The 23,671-nt window shown below is 48.1% G+C and overlaps 1 protein-coding gene across 8 annotated transcripts in view; it reads left to right on the plus strand.

Moving 5' to 3' along the window:
* Trabd2b (TraB domain containing 2B) overlaps positions 1–23,671 on the plus strand; it is a 221,977-nt gene that overhangs the window by 177,578 nt on the left and 20,728 nt on the right. For all 8 annotated transcript variants that reach the window (XR_008722702.1, XM_055628800.1, XM_055628794.1 and 5 more), the window contains 2 exons: positions 8,421–8,567; positions 14,427–14,601. Coding sequence is in view for 7 of the 8 variants with exons in the window: in XM_055628800.1 (XP_055484775.1) it covers positions 8,421–8,567; positions 14,427–14,601 (322 nt within the window). In the remaining variant the exon portion in view is untranslated. The remainder of the gene's footprint in view (positions 1–8,420; positions 8,568–14,426; positions 14,602–23,671) is intronic.

Here is a 23,671-nt window from a genome sequence, read left to right on the forward strand (position 1 = left end):
TGGGTAAACTGAGGCCTCGGGAAGAAAAATTATCCACTCCAGGCTTCCTAGTGACAAGGCAGATGGTGGCTAGATCTCTAGGCCCAGCTCCAGGAAACCTTGTGTTTCATTGGATACCTACTGCTCCATAACCTGTGTATACAGAATCAGTGCCAGAAGCCAGGGGGCAGGGGAGGGACCCAAAGCCAGTCCTGGAGCAGGAAGCCAGGAAGCAGTCAGTAGTGCTTTGGTGCTATCTGTGGGGCACGGAGAGTAAACAAACAAAGTGCAGTGTCAGCATTGAGGGCTTGAGCCTCTGCCTAACTGCCCCCTGTGCCAGAGATGGCCTCTGTGGGTAGGCTGCCCTCCACGCCCGCACTGAGGGCCGACAGTAGTCAGGCCTCAGGTCTAGGAGAGCACTGCTGCTCCATCCGGGCCCTGGCAGGGAGCTGCTGGGGGTGTGAGGCATCGGTGAATGATGCCCTCAGCTTGCCATGCACTGACCTGTTCATCTCAGAAGTATCTCTCAAGTGTCTCCTGTGTATGTGCTGGCACTGAAATCTCTTTTGGGAACAGCCAAAGCCAAGCTGGACAATGTGCCTCTCAGAGGGGTACTGGACTAGCCTGAGGTTCCACCAAGTTGGCACACGGTAAAGACAGTGGGAGGCTAGGTACCAGTGTTTGGGTGACCTTTCCCCTCCTCATGTGTCAGCCTTAACAATATCTGATAATCAAGGCTCTAACTCTCTGACTCTCTCTTTCTCTGTCTTTTTCCAGTTGAGCAATCAGAATGCAAGTCCCACAGACTGCCACTAGCTATCTGTTAATGTCTAATGGATGAATGGAGGTGGCGTGGAAGGTAGAGCTCAGGAAAGCAGAGGGAACTCAGGACCTGTCTGTTGGGCCTGGATCCCAGGCCTAGTTCTCCAATCAGAGATCTTGAGCAGTGACTTCGCCATCCCCGAGGCCTCAGTTTCCCTATTCGTTACACGGGAATGACAGTCCTCATCTGGATTATTCATAGCGTGAGATGGTTCCCCGGTGTCTCTCATGCTCCATGTGCACCTGGCATGCTTGTCCACACTAGCTGCACCTCCATCTCTCTCCTTGCACGTTCAGCTCCACCTGTCCTGGCCTCTGCTTCCCATCGTATGCACACAGAGCCTTTGAGGGCTGGCCCCTCTTCCCTCCACACCCATCCCCTGCTTTCTTGATCCTTTTCTGAAACACCTGCTATTTTCATTATTCAGGAAATGGACCAGTAGAAGGTACATATGCCTGCCCACACCTACAGCTGATGTCCATCCATGTGAAGCTTAACAAGGGGGATATGTTAAAAGAAGTGGATTGCTTGCTGATTCTGTCATTATGCACATATCACAGTGTCTGGACAACCTAGGAGCCCAGCCTCCTGCACACCTCGGCTGTGTGTTACAAGCTCATGCCACTAGCTAAGCGTCTGCACGCCATTCTAACTTACTCCACAGGAAATCATAGGCAATTGAGATTCACGCATCTCAATGCAGAAAAGGTATTAAAAAAAAAAAGATACTAGGCCATAGATATCTTTCTCCACTGTAATTTTATTAGGGTGTGTTCATATGTGTAGTTCCACCATTGACCAAAACATCATTATATAGTACATTTGTATGATCCATTACTAGGAGTGTGCATACCTGCATGCATATGTATGGGAGGGGTGGAAAGAGAGTGGATCAGAGGTGGAAAGAGAGACAGTGACAGATATTTATTTTAAGGAATTGGCTCAAAGGTATGAAAGATGGCAACTCCAAAAATCTTCAGGACAGGCAGCAGATTGGAGTCCAGGAGAGGGTTAATGCAGCAGTTCCAAGTTCCAGCACTGCTGGCAGGGAGCAAAAAGTCACTCTTAAAACTACTCATTGATTGAGCCCCACCCACTCTACAGAGAACGGCTCATTTTCTTCACAGTTTACTAAATTAAATATTAATCTCGCCTTTAAAATACCTTCATAGAAATGTCTAGGAAAAGGGCAGCATAATCAAGAAATGGTACTGGCAAAGCTGAAATTCTAGAAGAATGAAGTTAGAGTTCTACTTTTCACCTTGGACAAGATCATTTCAAAAAAGATCAAAAATTTTGATTTAAAACATGAAAGACTGAAACTTTCAGGAGAAAATACAGGGATACCTTCAACATAGTCAGGTAGGCAAAAAATTTTTAAACAAAACAGCAACACCCCATTATAAACAAATTACAGGAAAATAAAGTTTCTCTGAAACAAAGGACTCAATGGCAGTTAACAGACAGCTCACAGAGTGGGAGAAAATCTACCAGCTACACTTCAGACAAGATACTAATATCCAGAATTTACGAAGAATCACAGAAATTAAATACAGAAGGATTAAAACTGCCAATCAACAAATTGGCAGGTGAACTGAACAGACAAGTGTTGGAGAGGAAATGGAGAGAATGGAACTCATATTCATTGTTGGTGAGGATGCAAACTAACAGAGCCATTGTGGAAATCAGATTCCTCAAACACTATGAAATAGAACTACCACGACCCAGGTATTTCCTTTCTGGGCATATACCCAAAGAAGTTCATACCCTGCCATAAAGACATCTGTACCCACATATTTATTGCTCCTATATTTACTATAGAAAAGAATTGGAATCAAGCTTATTGTCCATTAACCGATGAATGAATATGAAAATTCAGCATATTTATAAAATGGAATACATCTCAGCTGTAATGAAAACAGAGATTTGAAAATTTGCAGAAAAATGGATCAGCTTAAAATGTATACTATTAATTGATGTCAGAAAGAAATAAACCACATGTTCTCTCATATGTAGAATTTAGCTAATAGTAAACACAGGTACATGTGCATACAGGATAACAAAGAAATGAGAACAAGAAAGGCTAAATAAGGGGGTGAGGAAAGACTGAATGCAGGTGATGGACATGAGTTATGGAAAAGGATGTAAAGCTAATTGTTTCTCTAATTCTGTCAAGGATTTCTGTGTTTGTTTTTAGTACATAAAATATATTCAATACCAAAAGTGTAAAATTTAATGTGAAGCTTCACAGCTTTCGTTCTGAATGCCAATTCTTACTGCATAGAGAGTCATCAAATTATATAGACTTTGGGTCTAGTTAATTTTTGTGTGTGATGTTTTACTTGCAATGATTTTTTTTTAGTAATAAAAGGTTGTTTTAGGAAAGAAACATCTAGAGAAATATCTCACTAACTTATCTGGGACCTCAGCTCAGTCCATCGGACACATAAAATTACCCACCGTGCCTACTCCTTGTCAACTCGGTACCCATGTGCATTCCCATAAGCCATCCCTTGCCTTCAGAGAAGGATGGCACAAGACTGTAGCTCTGTCTAACATGGGCAGCTGTCTTGTACACAAATGAAAATAAAGTAGGCTTTCCCCAGAAGAGGATGCTAGGCACTCACCCACTTATTCATCCCCCTGACATCTGTCACTAGCATCATGTAAAATTAAGAACACTTAAACATCAAGATAGAGACAGACAGCACATCTATGTTACATGATGTTTACATGATGGGAAAGCAAAGATATTTGAGATACACGCACCCAGGCATGCATCCACGCTTACCTCACACACAAAATAAACATAGTCAGGGCTGAGGATGCGTGCCTAGCATCCACAGAGTCCTGGGCTCAATCCCCAGCAGCATATGAACGGGGAATGGTGGCACATGCCTGTATTCCCCTCATTTGGGAAGTGGAGGAAGGAAGGAGGATCACAAGTTCAAGGTTGTCAGCTGCGTAACTGAATTCAAGGCTAGACTGGGTATTCACAGCAATTACAGTCTCCTTTTCTTGTGACTCCCCACCTTCTCTTCTATCATCCATTCTGTACTTCCTTTGCCTTAGTAAGAACCTCAGCTTCCAAGGTTTGAAACCTAAAGCACCATTCCTGGGTTCATGCAAGGATCTTCCTGAACACAAGTGCTGCCATTTCCACTGACTCTAATCACTGGGTATGGGAGCACTGAGTCACCCGAAGATACTCTGTGTTCTACACACTCTCCTCACCCACAGTGTGGAAAAAGCAAACCAGTTCTCTTGGTGTTTGGAAGCTGACCTCCAGCTGCACTGGCTGTTCTGCTCTCTTTGTCTGTGGTTGCAGAGTTTTGCCAACACGGAGTAGCCCAAGGCAGTTTCACTACTAGTTCAGCAGGATGCACACTGAATCTCCTCCACACTGTATATTGATATTTTACTGGTGAAAGTGTCCCTTCTGTGTATACCTAGCAGCTGTACGGTGGGAGGGTGAAGCTCCTGTCTGTGCCGACCTGGCCTGATGCACTGGCAGCTTAGGACTTTGCTGTCATTACCCTGGGCAGTAATCTTCATTGGTCATCCCAGACCCTTAGCCTGAGAGCCAGGCCTGCGCTAGGTCCAAACCTCCCCTTCAGGTGACACAAGTGACCAAGTGAGTATAGACCTCAAGTTCTAATCTATCCTGGACTATTTACTGGACTGCTCTGGAACAATAAGCCTGTTTCCAGCCGCCTGGCGCCTGCCTCTTTCCGACGTAGTGGACTGTTTGAAGATTCCAAACCTACACTCAACAGGCGCCTCCGGCTACCTTGTGCCACATGAGCCCTAGTGAAGGGGGGCTGTCGATGATGCACAGGGTTTTCTGGTGACCAGGGTGGCCAGGACTCCACACAGGAATCCAGGGTGGAGTGGGGCCTTCTACCCTTCACCTAGTGTTTGTTATTCCATGTCACAGCCTTATCATAAACATTATCCTAGTGTGGGCCACTGAGGCTCCCTGCGAGGAAGGTTTGTTGTTCTAAGGTGGCTGGGAATAGAATGCACAGAGGTCTGGGGAATTCTGGGAGCTGAGGAGAGAGGCAGAAGTCAGGGTAATACTTCATTCTAAAACTCGTGCATCTGTCACCCTTGTGTGAAGGCCAGCGGCATGTCTGCCTGCTCCATGCTCCATGTGCTTAGAAATCAAGTCTCCAAGAAATCGAGTCCCTGCTGAGAAGCTGCTGAAAGCCAATGTTTGATGAAGAAAGGAAGGGAAGAAGGAAGAGAGAAGGGGTATAGCTATATGTCATCTGTTTGTTAGAAGCACCAAAAATGCTCACAAAGGAGGACATATTCCTACAGTTCTGTTGTTGTAAGCCAGAGGTCTGGATTCTACCTCCGCCGGACCCTTTATGAGCTGCGTAACTTACAACTCCCTGTTTCTGTTGGGTCCATCTGTACATTCCTGCTGTCTCTCTTCCTCGACAGAACAGAGGGAGGCCCCCGTGAGTGATGACTAACTAAGAGAACATGTGCCAAATGCCCATTTCACATCACTGCAGCCTTCTTTCCTTCGCAAAGTATTTAAAGTCTCGTTGCTGTAGGGTTTTTTTGTTTGTTTGTTTGTTTTGTTTTTTTTTTTCATTTTAATATTACCTTAGAGCTTCTGCAAAGACTAAATAACGAAACCTCTTAGGAAGTTTGTGATGCAAAGTAAGTGCTCAGTAAAACCAGGGGTACGAATGAGTGATGACCCCTTTGTGAGTTACAAAGAGTAGGTATAGAGTAGGAAGCCAGGAACACGTAATTCAGGGCCGGCACCCTTCCTTTTGTAGTGTTTCCTGAGTGTCTGATATTGGTGATGTTGGGGTCCAACAGTGAACAAAAAGGCGGAGTGCTGAATCAGTTCCATAGGATACGCACCTCTGAAGTGGTCTGTGCACAAGGAGTCCGTGGGAGGTACCAGATCCTACCAGGATGCAGTTAATGTCACAAACTATCCGAGACATGCAAGGAGCTCTCAGACTCTCTGTAACACTCGAATAGCAAACACTCCTGGCTGCTTTACAGTGACCCAGAGAAACTGTGGGTCTGGCTGTACCCATAGATATCAGAAGATCCTGCATCATCAGCTTTTTGATCCAAGGCTGAGAGTCAGGACCCTTGGGTGGAGCCCAGCTCACTTTATATACTCACCCACACACCTACCTGCCTCGGGTGCTGTTCCCTCTCTTCTTTTACATTACGAGGGTATAAAATGAGACCAGGGGTCCTTAAACTGGGCTCCAGGGTCTTCAGCCAGTGGAAATCTCTGCAGCAAAGGCTGCTGAATTCCCACCCTGCCTCCCTTACATTAACCAGGACCTTTCCATTTTTTATCTGTTCTACATCCAAGACTCCAAGTGAGATTCCTTTGGAAGACAACACAACAACAATAACAACAGCAAAAGTATTCTACAGCTACGAGCAGCTTGAAACCTCGGCACCATATGAATCCGAGGGAGCCTCTCTCTCCCAGCACCAAGCTAGGAAGATTTGGGGCTATTTCCTCCTAGGTTTTATTTAACAAACACATACTCAGCACTCATTTCATGCCAGGACTGTTCTTAACACTGTGCAGCCTGGAATATACTTAATCCCCTGGAATACCTCCGGGCTTCATGAAGACTGCATCATTGCAGACCTGACTTCATGAGTCAAGCAGGGTCCATAGGAGACATTTACCCTTCAGCCAGGTCGTCTGGCGCCCAGGCTGATGATGTCACCCCAGGTCAGGTGGTGCCTTTGGGCAGAGCAGGTGTGTGCAGCAGCTGGGTGTGGCCACAGGAAGTCCCTCTGTCTTAGCCCCTCAGAGGAGGAGAGCGGGATCAGCTCGACACGGACACTTTCATCGGAGGCATGCACCCTGTGGGAGGAAGTACTTGTTGCCTTAACAGTGTCCACAGCAGAAAACGTCGCTGCCTCCTGTAATTCATCCCCAGCCACTGCGTTGCCATCGACACTCTGCACCAGATGGCTACAGATCTGATTTCAGTGGTGGTAGCCAAAGCCCAGGGGCCTGGAGAAGGCCCAGGCGTGGGGCGAGGGGTCTGACCTCACCTCCAGCCCTCTCATTAAGGGGAGCAGTGGGGGCTGCTACAGCTCATGCAGTCCGGTTCTCCTGCCATTAACAAACACAGAGGGGACACAAGTGTGGCTATATTGCCTGTGTCACCATGTTGGCTGGCCCTGTACACCTATTTTTAAAGCTTTTTATTCAGATTCTATGTCTTTGTGGGATTGTCTGACAGCCTTCTCAATGTTTTTCTTAAAGTCTTATAAAGCACCTTTGAACTATGAGGGAAACAGCAGGTCCCCTGCTCCTTAAAAGAAATCGAGATCATAGTACCCTCTCTTTCCAGGCACAATGCTGAGAGCTGCAGATTCAAGAGCAAGGAAAATGCATTTGCTGTCTTTAGGAAACTAAGCCTGCTGTGAGGCTGCCAGTTAAACACAATGGAAAGCTGATACGCACACACTGGTGGAAGGAAACATGCTCTATCAGTCACCTGTCACTGAGTTACACCACCATGTAACAGTATCCTGCAGAGTACAGGTAGCCAGAACCAGTTCCGACAGGCTCCACTATCTTGCTTCCATGTCTGGAAGTTGGCTATATGTCCGCTGGTCTGATCGACATGGCTGTGTAAGTTTTGCTCTGTGTGTTTCTCACCCTCCAGCAGGGTGGAGTCAAAAGCGAAGAATATACGAAGGGGGAAAAGCCACAGCACCCGGGCACTTTTCAGTCCTTCCTTTGTAATGCTTACGGCATTGTCCCATTGGCTGAAACAGGTCCAGCAATGGAATGGGTAGGATTGACAAAGTCCCTTGGTTGGCCAAAGAGTCTGGGATACCAGATCTTGTGATACAGACTCCATATAAAGCCATGTGGGTAAATGAGCCTTCCATGCCCTGGGTCTCAGTTTCCCCATCTAAAATGGAAGTTGTTGGCCAGGTATGGTGGTCTGTGCCTATAATCCCAATACTTTGGAGGTAAGACAGGAATATTGTGAGTTTAAGGCAGCTAAGGCTACGTAAGAGGAGCCTGTCTCATTAAAAAATAAATAAAATGGGGAGGCTGAAGCAGATAGTCTCCAAGGGCTTGTGTTCTGTGGGAGCCACGACCTCCAAATGTCATAAGCTACTTAGAAAGTGCCAGGGAGCCCAGGAAACATTCTGATTCCAGGGGGAAGGTGACTTCTGTATAGCATTCCAAGTGACCCTGATGCCTAGAAACTGTATTCCTGAAGCCAGTAGCCCAGAGAACAGAGGAGCCATGGGACATGAGGGGGTGGGTGGAGGATGAGGCTCCTGGGATCCAGCTCCTGAGGCCTTATGCACCTTGATATAGAACCATACTTTTGTTCATTGCTTTGACCACCTTTGAGGGTGCTCTTGTTTATAAAATGAGTTTGCTTGTTCTAGAACACTTCTGAGCAAAGGAGAACAAAGGAGTCAAGAGGAAGACTCACCCCAAACTCCAAATTCAGATGATTTGCCATGTCATATACCTTCTATTTTATGCCTGTAGCCCCAAAGTTCAGAGGGTACAAAGTTGGTCCCAGAAGCCAGCCAGTCCTTGATCACAGCCCTGATACCCTTCTCTTTCCTTGGCCAGGTACTGTTTGCCCTGAACCAGACGCTGCTGCAGCACGAAAGTGTGCGGGCTGGGAGCCTGCAGGCACCCTACACCACAGAGGACCTCATCAAACACTACAACTGCGGGGACCTCAATGCAGTGATCTTCAACCATGACACATCCCAGGTGAGGCCCTCCTCTCTTCCTGCCCCAATGGCTTCTGCATTACCAGCTGCAAAGACCTGGCTAGGCCCACATGAGCCCACTTGGCATTTATCTGATGCCTACTGTACGGTAGACACAGACCAGCTTCTCTCCAGCTATAATAAACTGGAGCTGCTGCTGTCTCTTTTATAGTGGGGGGCACTGAAGCTCAGAGAAGGAAACAGACTTGCTCAGGGCTGTGCAGATTACTGCTAGATATCAAGAATAGCAACTTGAACCAGAAGGCCCACAGAAGGGAAAGCATGGTTAATTTAATCGTGCCGTGGCCTTGAGTCGATCCCAGGACCCTCTGCCTTGATTCAAATCCTAGAGCAAAGATAAGAGAGGCCAGCAAGACCCTGCATAGGGCCTCAAACGGTTGGGTTTGGTTTGACCCTGCTCAGACTTTACCATGACTCCTCAGTGATCTCCAACAAATTCCAAGACACTCCATCCAGCATTCAAAGCCCGCTGAGATGTGCCCTCTGGTGGCCTTCTCACAGCCTGTACCCCACCCCCCACTCCAGGCCTGTGGAATTTACATCTTTACCTTACTAGCTCTAAGCCTTTGTCCCTCTTCCTCCCCTGGACTCCTCCAACTTGATCATGATTCCATGTTGCCTACTCTGAAAAAAACCTCCCAGTGCCCTGGATGGAAGCAGCTATCTCCTCAGACACCAGGTTCCCCCAGAGTTTCCCATGTTGTGTATTTGTATGTTCATCCACTCAGAAAGCTTGGATTAGGAGGCCGTATTCCTGTTCTGGACTCCTCTCTGCAGTCCCCATTTTCTCAGGGTAGAAGCCAGTCTCTGCAGGAGCCTGTGTGTTCCTCCTGTTCTGCCCCTGCTCCCAACCACATCTCCTATACACACCCCGGAGCACAGCCCACCGTGTCATCTCCAGAACCACCCATATACTTCTGCCTTTTCACTGGCCATTTCCTCAACATAGATGCACTCTCCTCCATCTTCAGGGATTACCAGCTCCGTAAGACTAGCCCCATCTACCCTGACTGAACTGTAGCATGACCCCCCCACACACACACACAAAAAAAAAACCATCTCATTACTTCATTAAGTCCCACTTTCCTCTAACACAACATACTTTCATTAGAGACTGCTGACTGCCTGGTCCTTTCCTCGAATCACAAGCTCCGTGAGGGCAGGATTTGGGTCTGTCATTAATTCATCTGTGCCCTCTGGCAAGAGCAGTCCCCAGCCTGAAGTAGGACTCTGTAAATACTTGCCAAAAAAGTGAAATAGTTTGTAAATGGGGAGGGGGGCTCAGTGCACGAAGGGATATGGTAGGGAGCCAGAGAGCACAACCCTCTCACAAGGAGACAGAGAGACCCAGGAAATCATTGCTTCATACAGAGACCCTTGCTCTGGGGATAGAGGAGGTGCAGCTACGCACAGCCTATCGTTCATTTATACGGGCTGCAGCTGGGGCTGGAGCAATGAGGAAAGATTCCTAAGAGGCCTCTGAAGAACCTACATTAGCCACAGACAAGGAGGAACGTTCCGGCAATGAGCACAATGTGCAAGTGAGCCAGAGGCCCAGAGGAGGAGCAATGGGGAGAGTTCTGGTTGGAGGCCAGCCAGACTGGGACCACAATGTTCTGTCTGTGCTTGCCACCCAAACCCAGACACAGGCTCCCTGAGGGCAGGGATGAGCTGCTCATCCCTTGGTCTCCACTGCTCTGGAGACCACTTGGCGCCTGTCGCAGAGTGCTTGCCAGTGAGTGACTGTCACGTACAATACCTAGGTACATCATGTACTTAGAGAAACTTAGAAAATGGAAGAAGAAGCCAGGCCCTTACCGTGGGAGGTTCCAGGTTTGAAGATTCTAGTCTCAAGGTGTAGGAGGCAGGAGAGGAACCTGACACCATGAACTGATGGGGATCTTCATAGTGCCTCACTTCTGGTGAGCCTCACCCTGAATCCACTAGGGGCAAGGTTTAGGAAGTGGTAGACAGGACCAGGCCTGTGACTGACTAAGATGGACAACGGAGGCATGGGATGAGCTTGGGAGATGTCAGTTCAGATTGCCTTTGAGTTTGTGCCCAGAAGCACTGCTGATTTCTAAAGGCAGTAGCTATGTCTGCCAGCAGGGCAAGTGGTCCACCTAGATTAGAATGATAGTCCAGGCTGCATATAGGGTGCATAGACAACCTGATCCAAGGTGCAGAAAAGCCACGCTCACAAGGCTTGAACTCTACCCCTGTACATCATGCTCTGCGGAGCTCCATCTTGCAGCCAGAGGGCTGGGGTGTCAAGGGCTGAGGATCTAGAGGCTTTAGGGCTTGTGACCCTGGTGCAGTCGGGAAAGATTGGAGGCAGTCATAAAGTAGGAACTAAGTGTGTTAGTGGAGCCTCCCAGATGACAATGACAGCCCACAGCAGGGGCTGGTGGGTGTCTCCAGAGGGTGTGGTTTGCATAGCAGAGAACAAGAGAAAGGTGGGAAGGCTGCTAAGGAGTGGGAACCCTTGAGAGTGTAAGTTGGGGAGCACTGAGGTCAGAAAGATGCCTCTGGCTGCAGTGGGGAGGATGACAAAGTAGCCTTTAGAGGCGAGGATGGACCAAGTGTGATGCCTGAGGCCCAGAGTTCCTTATCCCCTAACTGTGTACCTCCCCACTCTACCATCCCTACCCTCAGCAATGATTTTTCCCTGTCTCTGCAGCTCTAGGCCACTGGTATTGTTAATGTCTGTAATGAAAGGGCTGCAAAGAAGTCCTCTGTGGGAAGCCTGTGGTCCCTAGCCCCCGGAGAGACACAGTAGCCACATGTTTTATTCGGACAGTAGACAGTAGAATGTTACTCCGAGTCAAGATAATTTTCAGGAGTGTATCAGTCTCCTCCAACCATAAACCTAGGCTGACCCAGTTGAACTGGACCACGTAGTCACACTTCAGGGTCCCTCCGTGAACCCTGCTTCCCTCTGCCCTCTCCAACTACGTAGCCCATAATTGTCTTACAAGAGTGGCTGACTCCTCTACTGGGCTGGAAATCTCATGGGGTACAGTAAAGGGTGCTGGGGTGACTCCTAGCCTGTTCTCAGAGGCTCTCAGAGGGCATCTACTGGCTAGATGGAGATAGGGAGGAAAGGGATAGCTGGGCATCATCAACAGAACTGGGCACTTGGCCATCCCTAGCCAGAGGTTAGGGGAGCGTGCCCAGATTCCCTCCCCCTATAACCTCACTCCAGCCTTGCCTAGCCCATTTCCTTGTCACCCCATCACACACCCATCTCTCCCAGGCTCTAGGGACATTTCATGATCTATTCAAAATGTTATCATATGCCCTGCACTTAAACTTGTCATGGGAGATTTAAGGCCCCAGACAAGTCTAATGACATCATTAATTTGCTTCTCCCCCAGCCCTGGCCTGAACCCAGGCCCCATCCTTGGCACGGGGCCAAAGCCCATCAGTGTGAGACACATAGAAAATGCTAGACAGTGGCTGGGAAGACGAAGAGAAGCTGAATATTCAGCCCTACTTCTTCATGGTTTTGAAGTTTTACTCTTCCTCTTGTCCTCGTAAACAGTTTTAGTCCTCTGGGGAGTCCTTATGCAGGTACCTTGTGGGCAGAAAGCATAGAAGGAAGGAAGGGTGCCTGCTCACAGGTCCCATGATCCACGGGAGAAGGAAGGGAAATCTAACGACCATCTGTCACCTCTGTAGGCCACCCATCGCTGGTAACCTGTGACCTCATACACAAAGGTGACAATGCAAGGTGAGGGGAATAACTCAGTTTTTTCCACAGTGCCTTGCTCTGCTAGCATCTTTCAAAGCTGGTCCCACTGAGTCCATCAGTGAGTCATGTATGTCACCTGCAACCAAGGAGGAATGCAAGAGCCAGAGAGACCACATAACGTAGAGAGCACCAGGCAATGAAAAGAGATGGCAACCCAAGCTGCACTGTGTGACTGCAGGACCTGCGCTCGCTTGCTAACAATCTTCCTCAACTGTCACTTATCCTGCTCATCCAGCTGCCTGCTCACTGACCAAACAAACACTGACTTGTAGTTTGTAGGAGACCTTGGCCTCCTCTCCCATACCCCATAAATGGAGAGAAGCCTTTGAGAGGTGTGTTTCCAGAAATAGTCCATCTAGTCACAACCTCTCTGTTCCCCACCCTGACTCAAAAGTCTTTAGCGTCTCCTGTAACAGCATCAAGCCAAGGGTGACCTATTTCATCAGGGCTGCCAGTCATCCCTTCCAGTGCTGGGAGGGTAAGGACTCCATTCCTTCATGTGTCTATCTGACAGGCAAGCAGTCTGTGGGTGCCAGCTCTGTACTGGCCTAGGCACGAACAGGGCTGCTGTGTGCATTGTACACATTGTGCACCACTCACGTTGAGATAACCACATCCTTGTTTCCTTCTTCATCCCAGGGCAGTGAGTTGGGCTTCTATGACAAAGACAGTCCTATGCTGCAGGTGTTCTAACCACCCGTTTCTTCCACTGTTCCTTGGCCAGCATACAGAGGCAGATGTCCTGCCCTCCTCAGAGGCACTCAATGTTCAGTTTCTGTTGACTCTCCCGTTTTTCTCAGAAAGAATGTTGACAACTCCACAGTGACTATGTGCTTGAGTAAAAAGCCATAATAACTGGCTCTTCTGAGGAAACGATATCTCTAGGAAATTGCTATCTACAGGCCAATCTCCCCTCATCTTTCAGTCAGGACTAGTATTTTGTGATTTGTGCTTGGGCAGGTGACAATGAGGGCAAGAGCTTGGAGGGTGTTATGACATGGGTGGAGTGGGAGGAAAGACGTTATTCACTGCTTTAATTTCCCCAGCAGCCACATGCACATGTTGGAGGAGATGGTGGAGAAGCCTGGACCTAATATCCAGGCCAAACAGATGAAATTATAAGAACACAGCAACCCAGAAGGGGCAATGCAATCTTATAGTCAAGGTTTGACCCCTGATACGCATCTTCCTTATAGCAGGCCCTGGAAACTTGGAATGGCATAACTTTTTCCTTGAACTTTGATATCCCTCTGGTTACTTCAAGAGTACATCAGCAAAGCTGTTACCAGGCCTCAGGCTAGGTGTGGAAAGTGATACTGTAGTGAGGGTAAAGGACCCAAAAGTGTAAAGATAGAGAATCCTGGGCAGGTTATTCCACAAGCATCAGCCTGAAAGGATCAGTGATCCTAAAATAGTTTTCAAGGAAATATAAAGATCTGGAAGTTTGAAGCCAGATGGGTAGATGGTGGCTCAGACATGAGAAAAGCCAAAAGTTCTGCAATACCCATCATCTCATTTATCCCCTCTCATCACATAAGCCCTTCCTGCAAATGAGAACCAGGGCTCAGCAAACTGGAGTAGCTTGTTCAGTACGCCCAGCATCAGAATTGAATACAAAACTTAAGTCACCCTAACCCAAAGCCCTATGTTCTTTTTGCCATACCTGTCACCTATACCCTCTTGCTGAACTGAGTTCCTGGTCCAAGTCATGCAGAGCTCAAGGATGAAGAAAGGACATAAGGAGCCAAGCACAGCCTCAACTTCTAGAGAGATACTAGGCAAGCCTGTGTGAGACTCTTAACACTAGGCCATATGGATGGGCTCCACCATGAACTGGCTATGGTTGCACATACCTCAGGATCTTCCCCTCTTGGGCTTGCTTCACATTTAAAACTGGAGCAATGCTCATCTTTGAGGCTCTGAGGGATAATGAGAAACTGGAAACACAGAGCCAGTTATAGGGCTTCAGAAAGGTAGGTTGCCAGCCCTTCCTGGACTATGCGTCTCACATCTGTCTTTCTCTCTTACTCTATGGGTACAATGTGCACCCATATTCTAAACATGGCTTCTGTCTTACTGTTGCAGCTACCAAACTTCATCAACACCACCCTCCCGCCTCATGAGCAAGTGACAGCCCAGGAGATCGACAGCTACTTTCGCCAAGAGCTCATCTACAAGAGGAATGAGCGCATGGGGAGAAGGGTCATGGCACTTTTGCGGGAGAACCAGGACAAGATCTGCTTCTTCGCCTTTGGAGCAGGTTTGGCCCCAGACTCTACTTGTCAAGGGATAAGCTGAGGCCCAGAGGAGGGCATGAAAGGCACATAGTACCAAATAGCAGAGCTAGAATCCCAGTGCTTCTCCATCTTCTGACCAAGTACTCTCTCGTAGCATCTTCCTTGGAGGAAAGCACCAGGGTAACTTTCATGGCCTCTTCAAGTGCCAGGTGGACATATGAAAACCCAAAACAATCCTCCAGTGTTCAACCCAACCTGAATCCACCCAACAACTTAAAAGCAGGGCTAATATCCACTTATGAGTGAGTATATACACCCTGTGTGTCTTTCTGCTTCTAGGATCAGAAGGAAGGAAAGGAAGACCTCCCCTATCAGTGGACTTGGGGAGGAGCATGCATGGAGAAGGGGGAGAGAGGGATGGGAGGGGTGGAGGGAGGGAGCTGCAGGGGAGATCCAAAGCGAATAAAGTGTAATTGATAAAAATTAAAAAATAAAAAATAATTTAAAAAGCAGGGCTAATCATAAGGACCCTGTAGCCTCAGGAATAAGGGAGATAGACTTTGACAGCCCACAGTTCTGACTCCAAATCCAATGGGGCCATGTGTCATGTCACCCAAGCTGGTATTTTCTCCAGGGTTCAATTTTCTCTCCTGTTAATGGAAAGGATGGCAGTAACTATTTGATGAACTAAATGTATCTGTGTTGTACAGTAGTTGTAAGGACGAGTGGCACTTAACTAACCTGCCATGTAGTGGGAATCCAAAATGTCAGCTACAATCAACATCGTCACCGCTATTTCACTATTACAATGAGTTTAAGTATCACCACACAAGCAGCACAGGGCATTAGCTAAATGTTTCTGGGGCTCTTCCTTCTCCTGGGAAAGAAACTAAAGATGTCTACACAGGACTCCTTGGGGTCTATTCTTTCTCTGATTCTCTTTAGCCTTTCTGCTTTGCTTTTCTCTGTGGTTGTCTCTACAGTGGCTGCGTTGGGGCCAGGATATTGTATATGAGTTCTGTGTTAGTCAACTTTTGTTCTGTGATTTACAATAACCTTTTACTTCTTGCCACTTAAATTTATGAAACACATCTGTGTGTTGTGAAAATGAAGAGATAAGCTTAGAGCTGGGTGTGATGATGTGCACCCATATTCTAAGTCCTCTGGACACAAAGGCAGTCATATCTCTAAGGCCATCCTGGTCTACCTAGTGAATTCAAGGCCAGCCAGGGATGTGTAGTAAAACCCTGTCTCAAACAAACAAGATGGCAGCTTATAGATGTACTCATCAGTCTGCTGCTCTACCCTTTCCTTCTATGGCCTTTACCCACACCCCTGAGTCCAAGCAGTCAGTCCAATCCATAAGGGTCCCTGTGGATATCTTGACTTTGTAGTGGGGTTGTCCAGTGTCTGTCTCTGTATCTCTCCTGCCCCCATTCAGCTCCAAGTATGTTGAGGCCAAGAGCTGGGAGTGTATTTATTCAGGCCATTCTTCCCCTTCTAAATCTCCACTGAAGTGAGGCTCATGGGAGGGGCTCAGACATGGATGCAAGTCCTCTGAAGACAGCTCATTAAGGCCACAGAAGCTGCGTAGAAAGTGCTCTGAACTCACACTGGCTCTACCCTGGCCCACCATGGCCTCCAGCAAGTCTTCTCCCCTCTGATGACCTCAATTCACTCACTTAGACAGGAGAAGATGGCTTTGGCTTGAACTGTCTTAGATTGCAGGATATCTAGGATTCTGGCACAGTGTAGGAGACAGGTGGGGCCCCACAGGGGATATAGAGGGGCCTCCTGGAGGAACCCACAAAAGCAGAACCTATACTAATATGTGGGTATGGAAGTACCACTCTCCCTCTTGCAGGATATCTGAGCCAGGTAGCTATGAGGACCTGTGCAAGGAAGTGTCCCTTCATCACCTCCCCTCTCACTTACCACACAGCTGCCTCTGGGCAGCACATTCTGTACTAAGGGGCCCTAGCTGACTACAGAAGGGCAGCCACTGGAGCTACCTGTCTCCCTGGTTCTTCAGACTTGAAGGAGCCTCCAGATAGCACAGTCACTGAGGGAGGCCGGTGAGAGAGTAGGGTGCCCCTCCAGAATGGGCCAAAGATGCAGGTGTGAGATTACACAGAGCCTAATGGTCTTTAGCACCAGCTCTCTCCTATAGCTGAGGAAGCTGAGAGCCTGAAAATGCAAAACACTGACCTTCCAGACCACTGGGCACAATGATCCACTCAAGCACCTTTTTAAAATAAAGTATCCTGGGGGAAAAGGGCTGGGGACAGAAGCAGAAAGGGATCTCAAAGTCCTTACTTGTCAACATTAAAAAGTGGGAACTGTTTAACCTCACATCCATCCACGTGGCTTCTATGTGGGAAATAGTTTGGCATAATAGAAGAGATGAGGGAAGAGGTGCTGCCAAGGTCAAAGCAACTTCTGTGGCCTTCTTAAAGCCTCGTGAACAATGGCTGAGGCTGCCAAGACAAAAAGAGAGGGATTCCAAAAAGGTATGAAAGGAGCGACTAGAGCAAGGGGAGAGAGTCGGTCTTCAGGCAGAAAATGGTACCTTTTCAGCTAAAGTGAGTATGAGCAGGTAGCTGATGACTTCTAAACAAGTCTACTCTTTCATCTGGAAGGTGAAGTTGAGAAGGATGGCAAAGGGCTCTCGGTTTGAAGAAGGGAAAACATTTGACATGAATGCAGGAGAGGCTGACCACAAACTTGACCAGGACAGGAAGTTAGAGCAGATTTAATACTTGAGCTATTTTTGATTGATTGCTAGCAGGTAAAGAGCACGTCAGAGTCCAGCAAAGGAAAGCCTAATTGACCCATAATATCTTCTGAGGACCAAGATTGCAGCAGGTACCTGCCACGCAATTGCTCTTTCTGCTGTCAATGAAGCCCCATATTCTGCCAAGTTACTGGTTGTTAAGATTTCCCTAGCAACACCCAACAGCTAGGATTTAAAGACAGATATTGTACCCAGCTGCCTCCTGAGTTTACCTGCATACTCCCTGCTCAGTGACCATCTCGTGTGTGGGAAATATGCCAGGACAGGGCCCATAGTTTCAAAATTGCTAGTACCTGGCAGATTTAATACAAAGATATGATGAACCAAATCATATAGAATTAAGTATATTCCATTCAGTTCCAGGGCATCTCATGAGTGAGAGAGGGCTTAGTCCTGAGTACTAGTAGGAACTGTCAATGCTTTCCTTCGTTCTAGGGAACTAGATTTTTTCCGGATGTTTATTTATTCAGTCATCCAAAAACATTGTAGTATTTTTTCAATAATAAAATACATGGTTCAGAAATGGTAGATGCATGAGCCACCAGCATGTTGCATATGGTGGGAGGGACAGGTAACCTCTAGGATCCATTCATTGCCAACTCCAACAGTTGGAAGTTATCAGTTTCTGTGGCCCTAGATTTCTATAGTCTGAATAAAACCTGAACTTCCGACACTCCACAATCCTTGGACTTCAGCATTCTATTGGTCTAATTACCTGGTTGCAATATCCTGGCTCTCTACTCTCATAGTGTTCCAACATCCCAGCATGGTTTGCTTCAATTGCTCTTGGAGACTTGGGAGTTGTCTGAAGCCTTCCAGAACCCAGACATGCCTTTACACAGCAGCCACCAGCTGCCCCACAGGAAGGCAAAGTCCAGACAAAAGGCTGGCAGAGTCAGAGACACAAATGTGTTGCTCTCTGAGTATTGGAATCCAGAACACTCAGCCTTCATGCTGCTGAATGTCATTTAGAACCACACTTATGGGCCTGAGACAGGAACACATTAGTGGTAAAGGTTTCAACTTGATGGAAAGGAGATATAAACCCACCATACTAGGCCATGAGCACACTTTAGTTAAAGGCAACAGTGTTGGCTGAAATATATCTCAAAGATAAAGCATCTGCCTAGCATTAATCCAGTGCCACCAAAAATTAATTAATGAATGAATTAAGCAGCTGCTTCTTGTTGAAGGTACACTGTCCTGTTTGACAGTCCACTCATACAATCCCTATGCTCAGGGCCTCCTGTAAGGACAGAATATCCCTTCTGTTCCATTTGGCAGAAAGATAAGAGGAGGTGCACACAGGAAGCAAGAGAGCCTCAGAGTTCCAGTGAGGTGATAGTGATGACTCTTTGTGGTGGCCAAGCTCCCCAAAACATCATCCAGCTGCTGCTTGAGCCCTCCATCCTAAGCCCCCACTTTGCCCTGGAACTTCATTCTCACACTCTGCTAACACAGCACACTGTCATCTCTTAGTCCAAGTTGTACCCCCAGAACTTAGAAGATGCTCGATCCTCACTGGCTGAGTGAATAAATGGATGAATGAATGTGATGGCCCTGAGGTATGCAAGCAGAATTCCTATGTTACCCCCAAGAAATTTGATCCATAACATAAGTCTCTGTCCCCACAGTAGGAATTAAGGGCTCTGGCAACATTGCATCTTCCTTTTGGAAAGTGAGACTACAGTAACAAATAAAGTTACCAGAACCCACTAGAAAGAGACTCCTAGGTCCCATTGATCTAACCACACAGTCTGAGGCAAGAGGCAGAAACTTAAAGCTAAGCCAGGTTTCTTGAAAGAGAAGGCAGCAAATGGTGAGAAAGAATTGTGGGTAAGCCACAGTAAAAGTTAAGTCAAGGCCATGAGGGTGAGAAATGAAAACAGCTTGGTGTCATGGAAACGGCTTGCCTTCTGAAGTATTCCTATAGTCTTCTCAGAGTTTTTCCAACTCCTTCTGTACAGGAAGGGACCCACAAAGAAGCGAGGTGTTAGGTTCCTTCCAGCCCCTGCGTCCCACATGCCATGCTTGTTGGCAGAGTCTGGCTCAGAGGTTTCCTGGAGAAGGAGGGAGCTGGCTGAAAAGTCCCTTATGAAAGTCCAGAGACCCTCCAGTTTTTCACATCATCCCCATAGTCCTCAAGACAAGACCGATCCTTCCCTGCATTTGCTCTTGCTTCTCTACTCACTGCCTTTGGAACAGAAACCCCTCAAAGCTGGCAGATGGTCCAAGGACAGCCAGAGTCTAGACTAGAGGCTGCAGTCCCCTCCCCCACAGCACCCATGTCTATCCTGCTCCCCAAACACAAACATGAGGCTAAACCTTCCAGAGGTGCTGCAGAATTTCCAGCTAAATTTCCAGTGCTAAAAAGAGCCCGGTCGCCACACCATGCATCTAGAGGTTGGCATGCTTGCAATGGCTACCAGAGCCAGAGCCATTCCCATTCACTCCAGAGCTTCCTGGCAGGCAAATGAGTACCCCCTCTGGCTTGTGCCTGGTTAGCATTCCTTTGAACAGGACAAGCCAATAGGAACTGTGTGCCATGTCCCCCAGCTTGTTGCCAGGGTTGTGCTTTTGGTAGAAGATCTGAGGATCCCAGCTATGGGCTCAGCACTCTTGCTGGGCAGTACCAAGAAAGCAAGAAGAGAAACTGGCAAACTGGCGTGCGGCCTTTGGAGAAAGGCTGTGAGAGACCCTGGATTTCTCCTGAGAAGCAGTTCTGGGTTAGGCAGTACCTTGACTTCTCCCAGCCTCAGAGACCCCTTCACAACTGCCGTAGGAGTCAGTGAGTAGCACATGAATGGTCCAGTACCAGACACAGCTTAAGTGACCTTGTAACCTTGTGCAGCCACTACTACCCCAGGACCCCTGGTTCCTCCGAACCTGTAGTCCTGTAAGGAAAGCACTCTTTTCACCCCAGACAAGGGGCTAGAGAAACTCTGTGGCGCTGCATGGAAATCTCAAGAACCAAGATAGGTGTTAAGTAACTGTGAGGCTCAGGATAGTGTCTTAGTTAGAGTTTCCATTGCTGTGAAGAGACACCATGACCATGGCAACTCTTAGAAAGGACAACATTTAATTGGAACTGGCTTACAGTCTCAGAGGTTGAGTCCATTATCATCATGGAGGGAAGCATGGCAGAAGCACGCAAGCAGGCATGGTGCTGGAGAAGGAGCTGAGAGTTGCACATCTTGACCCCCAGGCAGCAGAAGGACACTGTATCCCTGGATGTATCTTGAGCAGAGGAGACCTCAAAGCCCGCCCCCACAGTGACAAACTTCCTCCCACAAGACCACACTTCCTTAATTGTGCCACTCTCTATGAGCCAAGCATTCAAACACATGAGTCTACAGGAGCCATGGTTATTCAAGCCACCACAAACAGCATGAGCCTCTATCCCTGAATAGCTCTCTAGACAACATGAAGCCCTGGACCCTGGGATACTGAACCTCAGGAAAGAGCCTGATATTATAAAGAGTGATTGTCTCAGCCACGGCTGGGACCTGCCATCATGAAGCCCATCATGAATCCCACTCTAGCTAGCCTGAACTGACCCAGCAGTGGGTATCTGCACCAGAAGGAAAAGAGCCATCTCTGACTCATCTTGGCCTCCCATAGCATAGCATGCATCTAATAGGCATTAGGTGACTGTAATGGTTTTTAGATAAAGTATGACGGTCACCAAGTCCTCAGGACAAGCTAACCAAAGCCTCTGGGGCATCTATCTCACCCTGAGTTACCCTGAGTCACCCTGGAAATGACAAGTGCCAGCAGAGACATGGCCTCCTGACCTTGGAGCAGAATGTTAATTTTGAAAGCATCTGATCCAAATGACCTAGAAGCTCAAACTCGGGGTTTTAGAACCAAGTGGATGTCTTGGTGAAGGGAGAGGTAATTTCTAAGAAGAAATTCATACTCACTGACATCCTGAGGAAGGTGCCTATTTAACAGCTGTCAGGTAGTGGCAGAGACCCCAGGGCACGGGCTGCTCTGAGCAGGAGCTGCCCAAGAACCCAGAGGCTGGGCCCTGGCTGGGCTGCCACCTCCACTGTCCTTGTTATAGACACTGCCAAGCCATGCCTAGATGTAGATCCAGCTCTGCCTTTAGTGTATGACGTGGGCAAGTTGCACTGTTGGGAAGCTGAATGAGAGAATGAACCAAGGCATTTGTCACATTTTCCCCTGCTAGAGATGTAGCAGGCAGAGTTTGCTCTTCCTGGTGTTTGTGTCCATTATTGCCCTATTGATGGCAGGGCAGAGTAGTCTTCCATCCATCGCTATTTCATTTTTTATGCTTGGCATCCCAGAAACTGCCACACAGGAGCACAGAGAAAAGACTACCAAAGAAAGGGGGCTGCAGTTCTACCCAGGCATCATCAACTCCTGAGGATATCTGTGTTTCCCTTGTCACACTTCAGGATGTGAAGAGCTCCCTCCAAGGTAGTCAGACATTTGCTGGGGAAAGTGTTTTCTGGTCCCATCTAAAGTCTACCCTCTTCTTGTCCTGCAGCAGTCAGAATTCCGAAGCTTGTTCCCTCCTTCCACGATCCTCACAGGGCCCACCTTCTCTTTCACTTTATACTCTACTGCAGGACCTCTCACCATTGGCACCAGCACGCTGATGTCTCTCCTCTCTTCCTACATTCTCTAGTGCCATGCCCTCACAGCTACCCTCCCCATCCTCCCTCCCTCTTTATTCCCTGGTCACTGTGCCCCTTCATCATTGCCCTGTGTGCCTATCTCTCTCTTCATTAGTAGAGCCCACAGTGTGTCTCTGATCCTGGCATGAGGCTGTCTCCACAGGTGGTGTCAAGCCAGTCCCCAGTGAACTGAGAAGGCTCACTCAGCCTTGTGCTGGGTGACTGAAGAGCAGGAGGGGAGGCCCAGGCCAGCCAGTTTCCCTCCACACAGTTATGGATGGACTAGAAGCCCTGGTGCCCCTCCTTATCCATCCCTCCTGTCACACTTCCTAGGGAAAACAAACACGGCTATGGCTCGATATCCGGCCGGAGGCCCTGGCAGTAAGATTCGAGTTTGAAAGTTTCCCTTGCATTAATTTCAGACGGAACATAAATACGGACTTGGGATGCCTCTTCCAGGAGGAGAAAACTGGAAACCCACGTGCTGACTGGAGAGAAAACATGTGTGCTGGCCGAAGGCACCCGAGTTACTCTGGAGCCCGTGCGGGGGGGAACATCTGGTTCTCTCTTCCTCCGCCACCCAGCCCCCACTGCAGTCTTGAAATTGCCCTGTTAATTGGCGCATTGTTCATGCTGAGCACTTGACACACTTTCCTCTCCAATCTGCTGAACCTTGGAAGGTACACACGTTTCTGACCATTTCCTGCCCCCGACCGTGATCTTGGCATCTCTGCAAGCTGCCAAGTACTTTAGAGTGGGCGTGACAGAGCTTGCCGTGAACTGGGACAGTTCTGGGGAAAAGCCCAAAAAGCCTTGCCTCTGACCAGCTGTGTGACCTTAGGAAATTCCTGTTCCCCTTGCTGAGCCTCGGTTTCCTCATCTATAAAGTGGGAGCGCCTTCAAGGGCTACTTCGAGGATGAAATGGAGCAGCATGGGCTGGAGGCTTGCTAAATGTATTTAGGTCACCCACGCCCAGGAGGCAGGTGGTATGATCCTATAATGGGGAAGCTGAGATACAGAGAGGGAAAGGAAACCACCCAAGCTACAGGGTTCATTGATGGATTGAGTTTTGCTCTGCCCTGCCCTACCTGCCCATGCCAGAGGGCATGATCTCTGTCCTCCAAGCCTTGTGCATTGGCACAGCCTGTTTTCAGAACAAAGGAACCTTTTCTCACCTCTGAAACATCTTACTGCCCCTTTCCTGTTTGTGCATAGATGTCTGTAAGTGGCCCCTGGTTGGTCTCAGGGAGACAAGGCTAGCCCCACCCCACAGTGATGAAGCTCTGCTCTCCCTGGACTTGTATCCTCCTGATGTCCATCTACTACCACCCATCCTGGGGCCATCTCTCCTCTGCGTCCTTTGCTTCCAACTCTGCTTCTCTCTCTCTCTCTCTCTCTCTCTCTCTCTCTCTCTCTCTCTCTCCCCTCTCTCTCCTCTTCCTCGTTTCTCCCTCTTCCATCTCTATGTGGGTTTCTTTTAATCTCTATCCTGTCATATTCTTCCCTCCCCCATTCATCTAGCTGTCTCTCCTCTTCCCTCTTCTCTCCCTGAAGTTGTTACTGCCTCTCTTTCACCTGGTCTACAGCCTCTATTCTCTGTCTTCTTTTGCTCCCCAAGTCCTGGAGTTTTCTCCTCCTCACCCCCATCTCCACCC

Source organism: Psammomys obesus, unplaced genomic scaffold, assembly GCF_907164565.1.
Source record: "Psammomys obesus unplaced genomic scaffold, mPsaObe1.curated_primary_1811, whole genome shotgun sequence".
Lineage (NCBI taxonomy): Eukaryota > Metazoa > Chordata > Mammalia > Rodentia > Muridae > Psammomys > Psammomys obesus.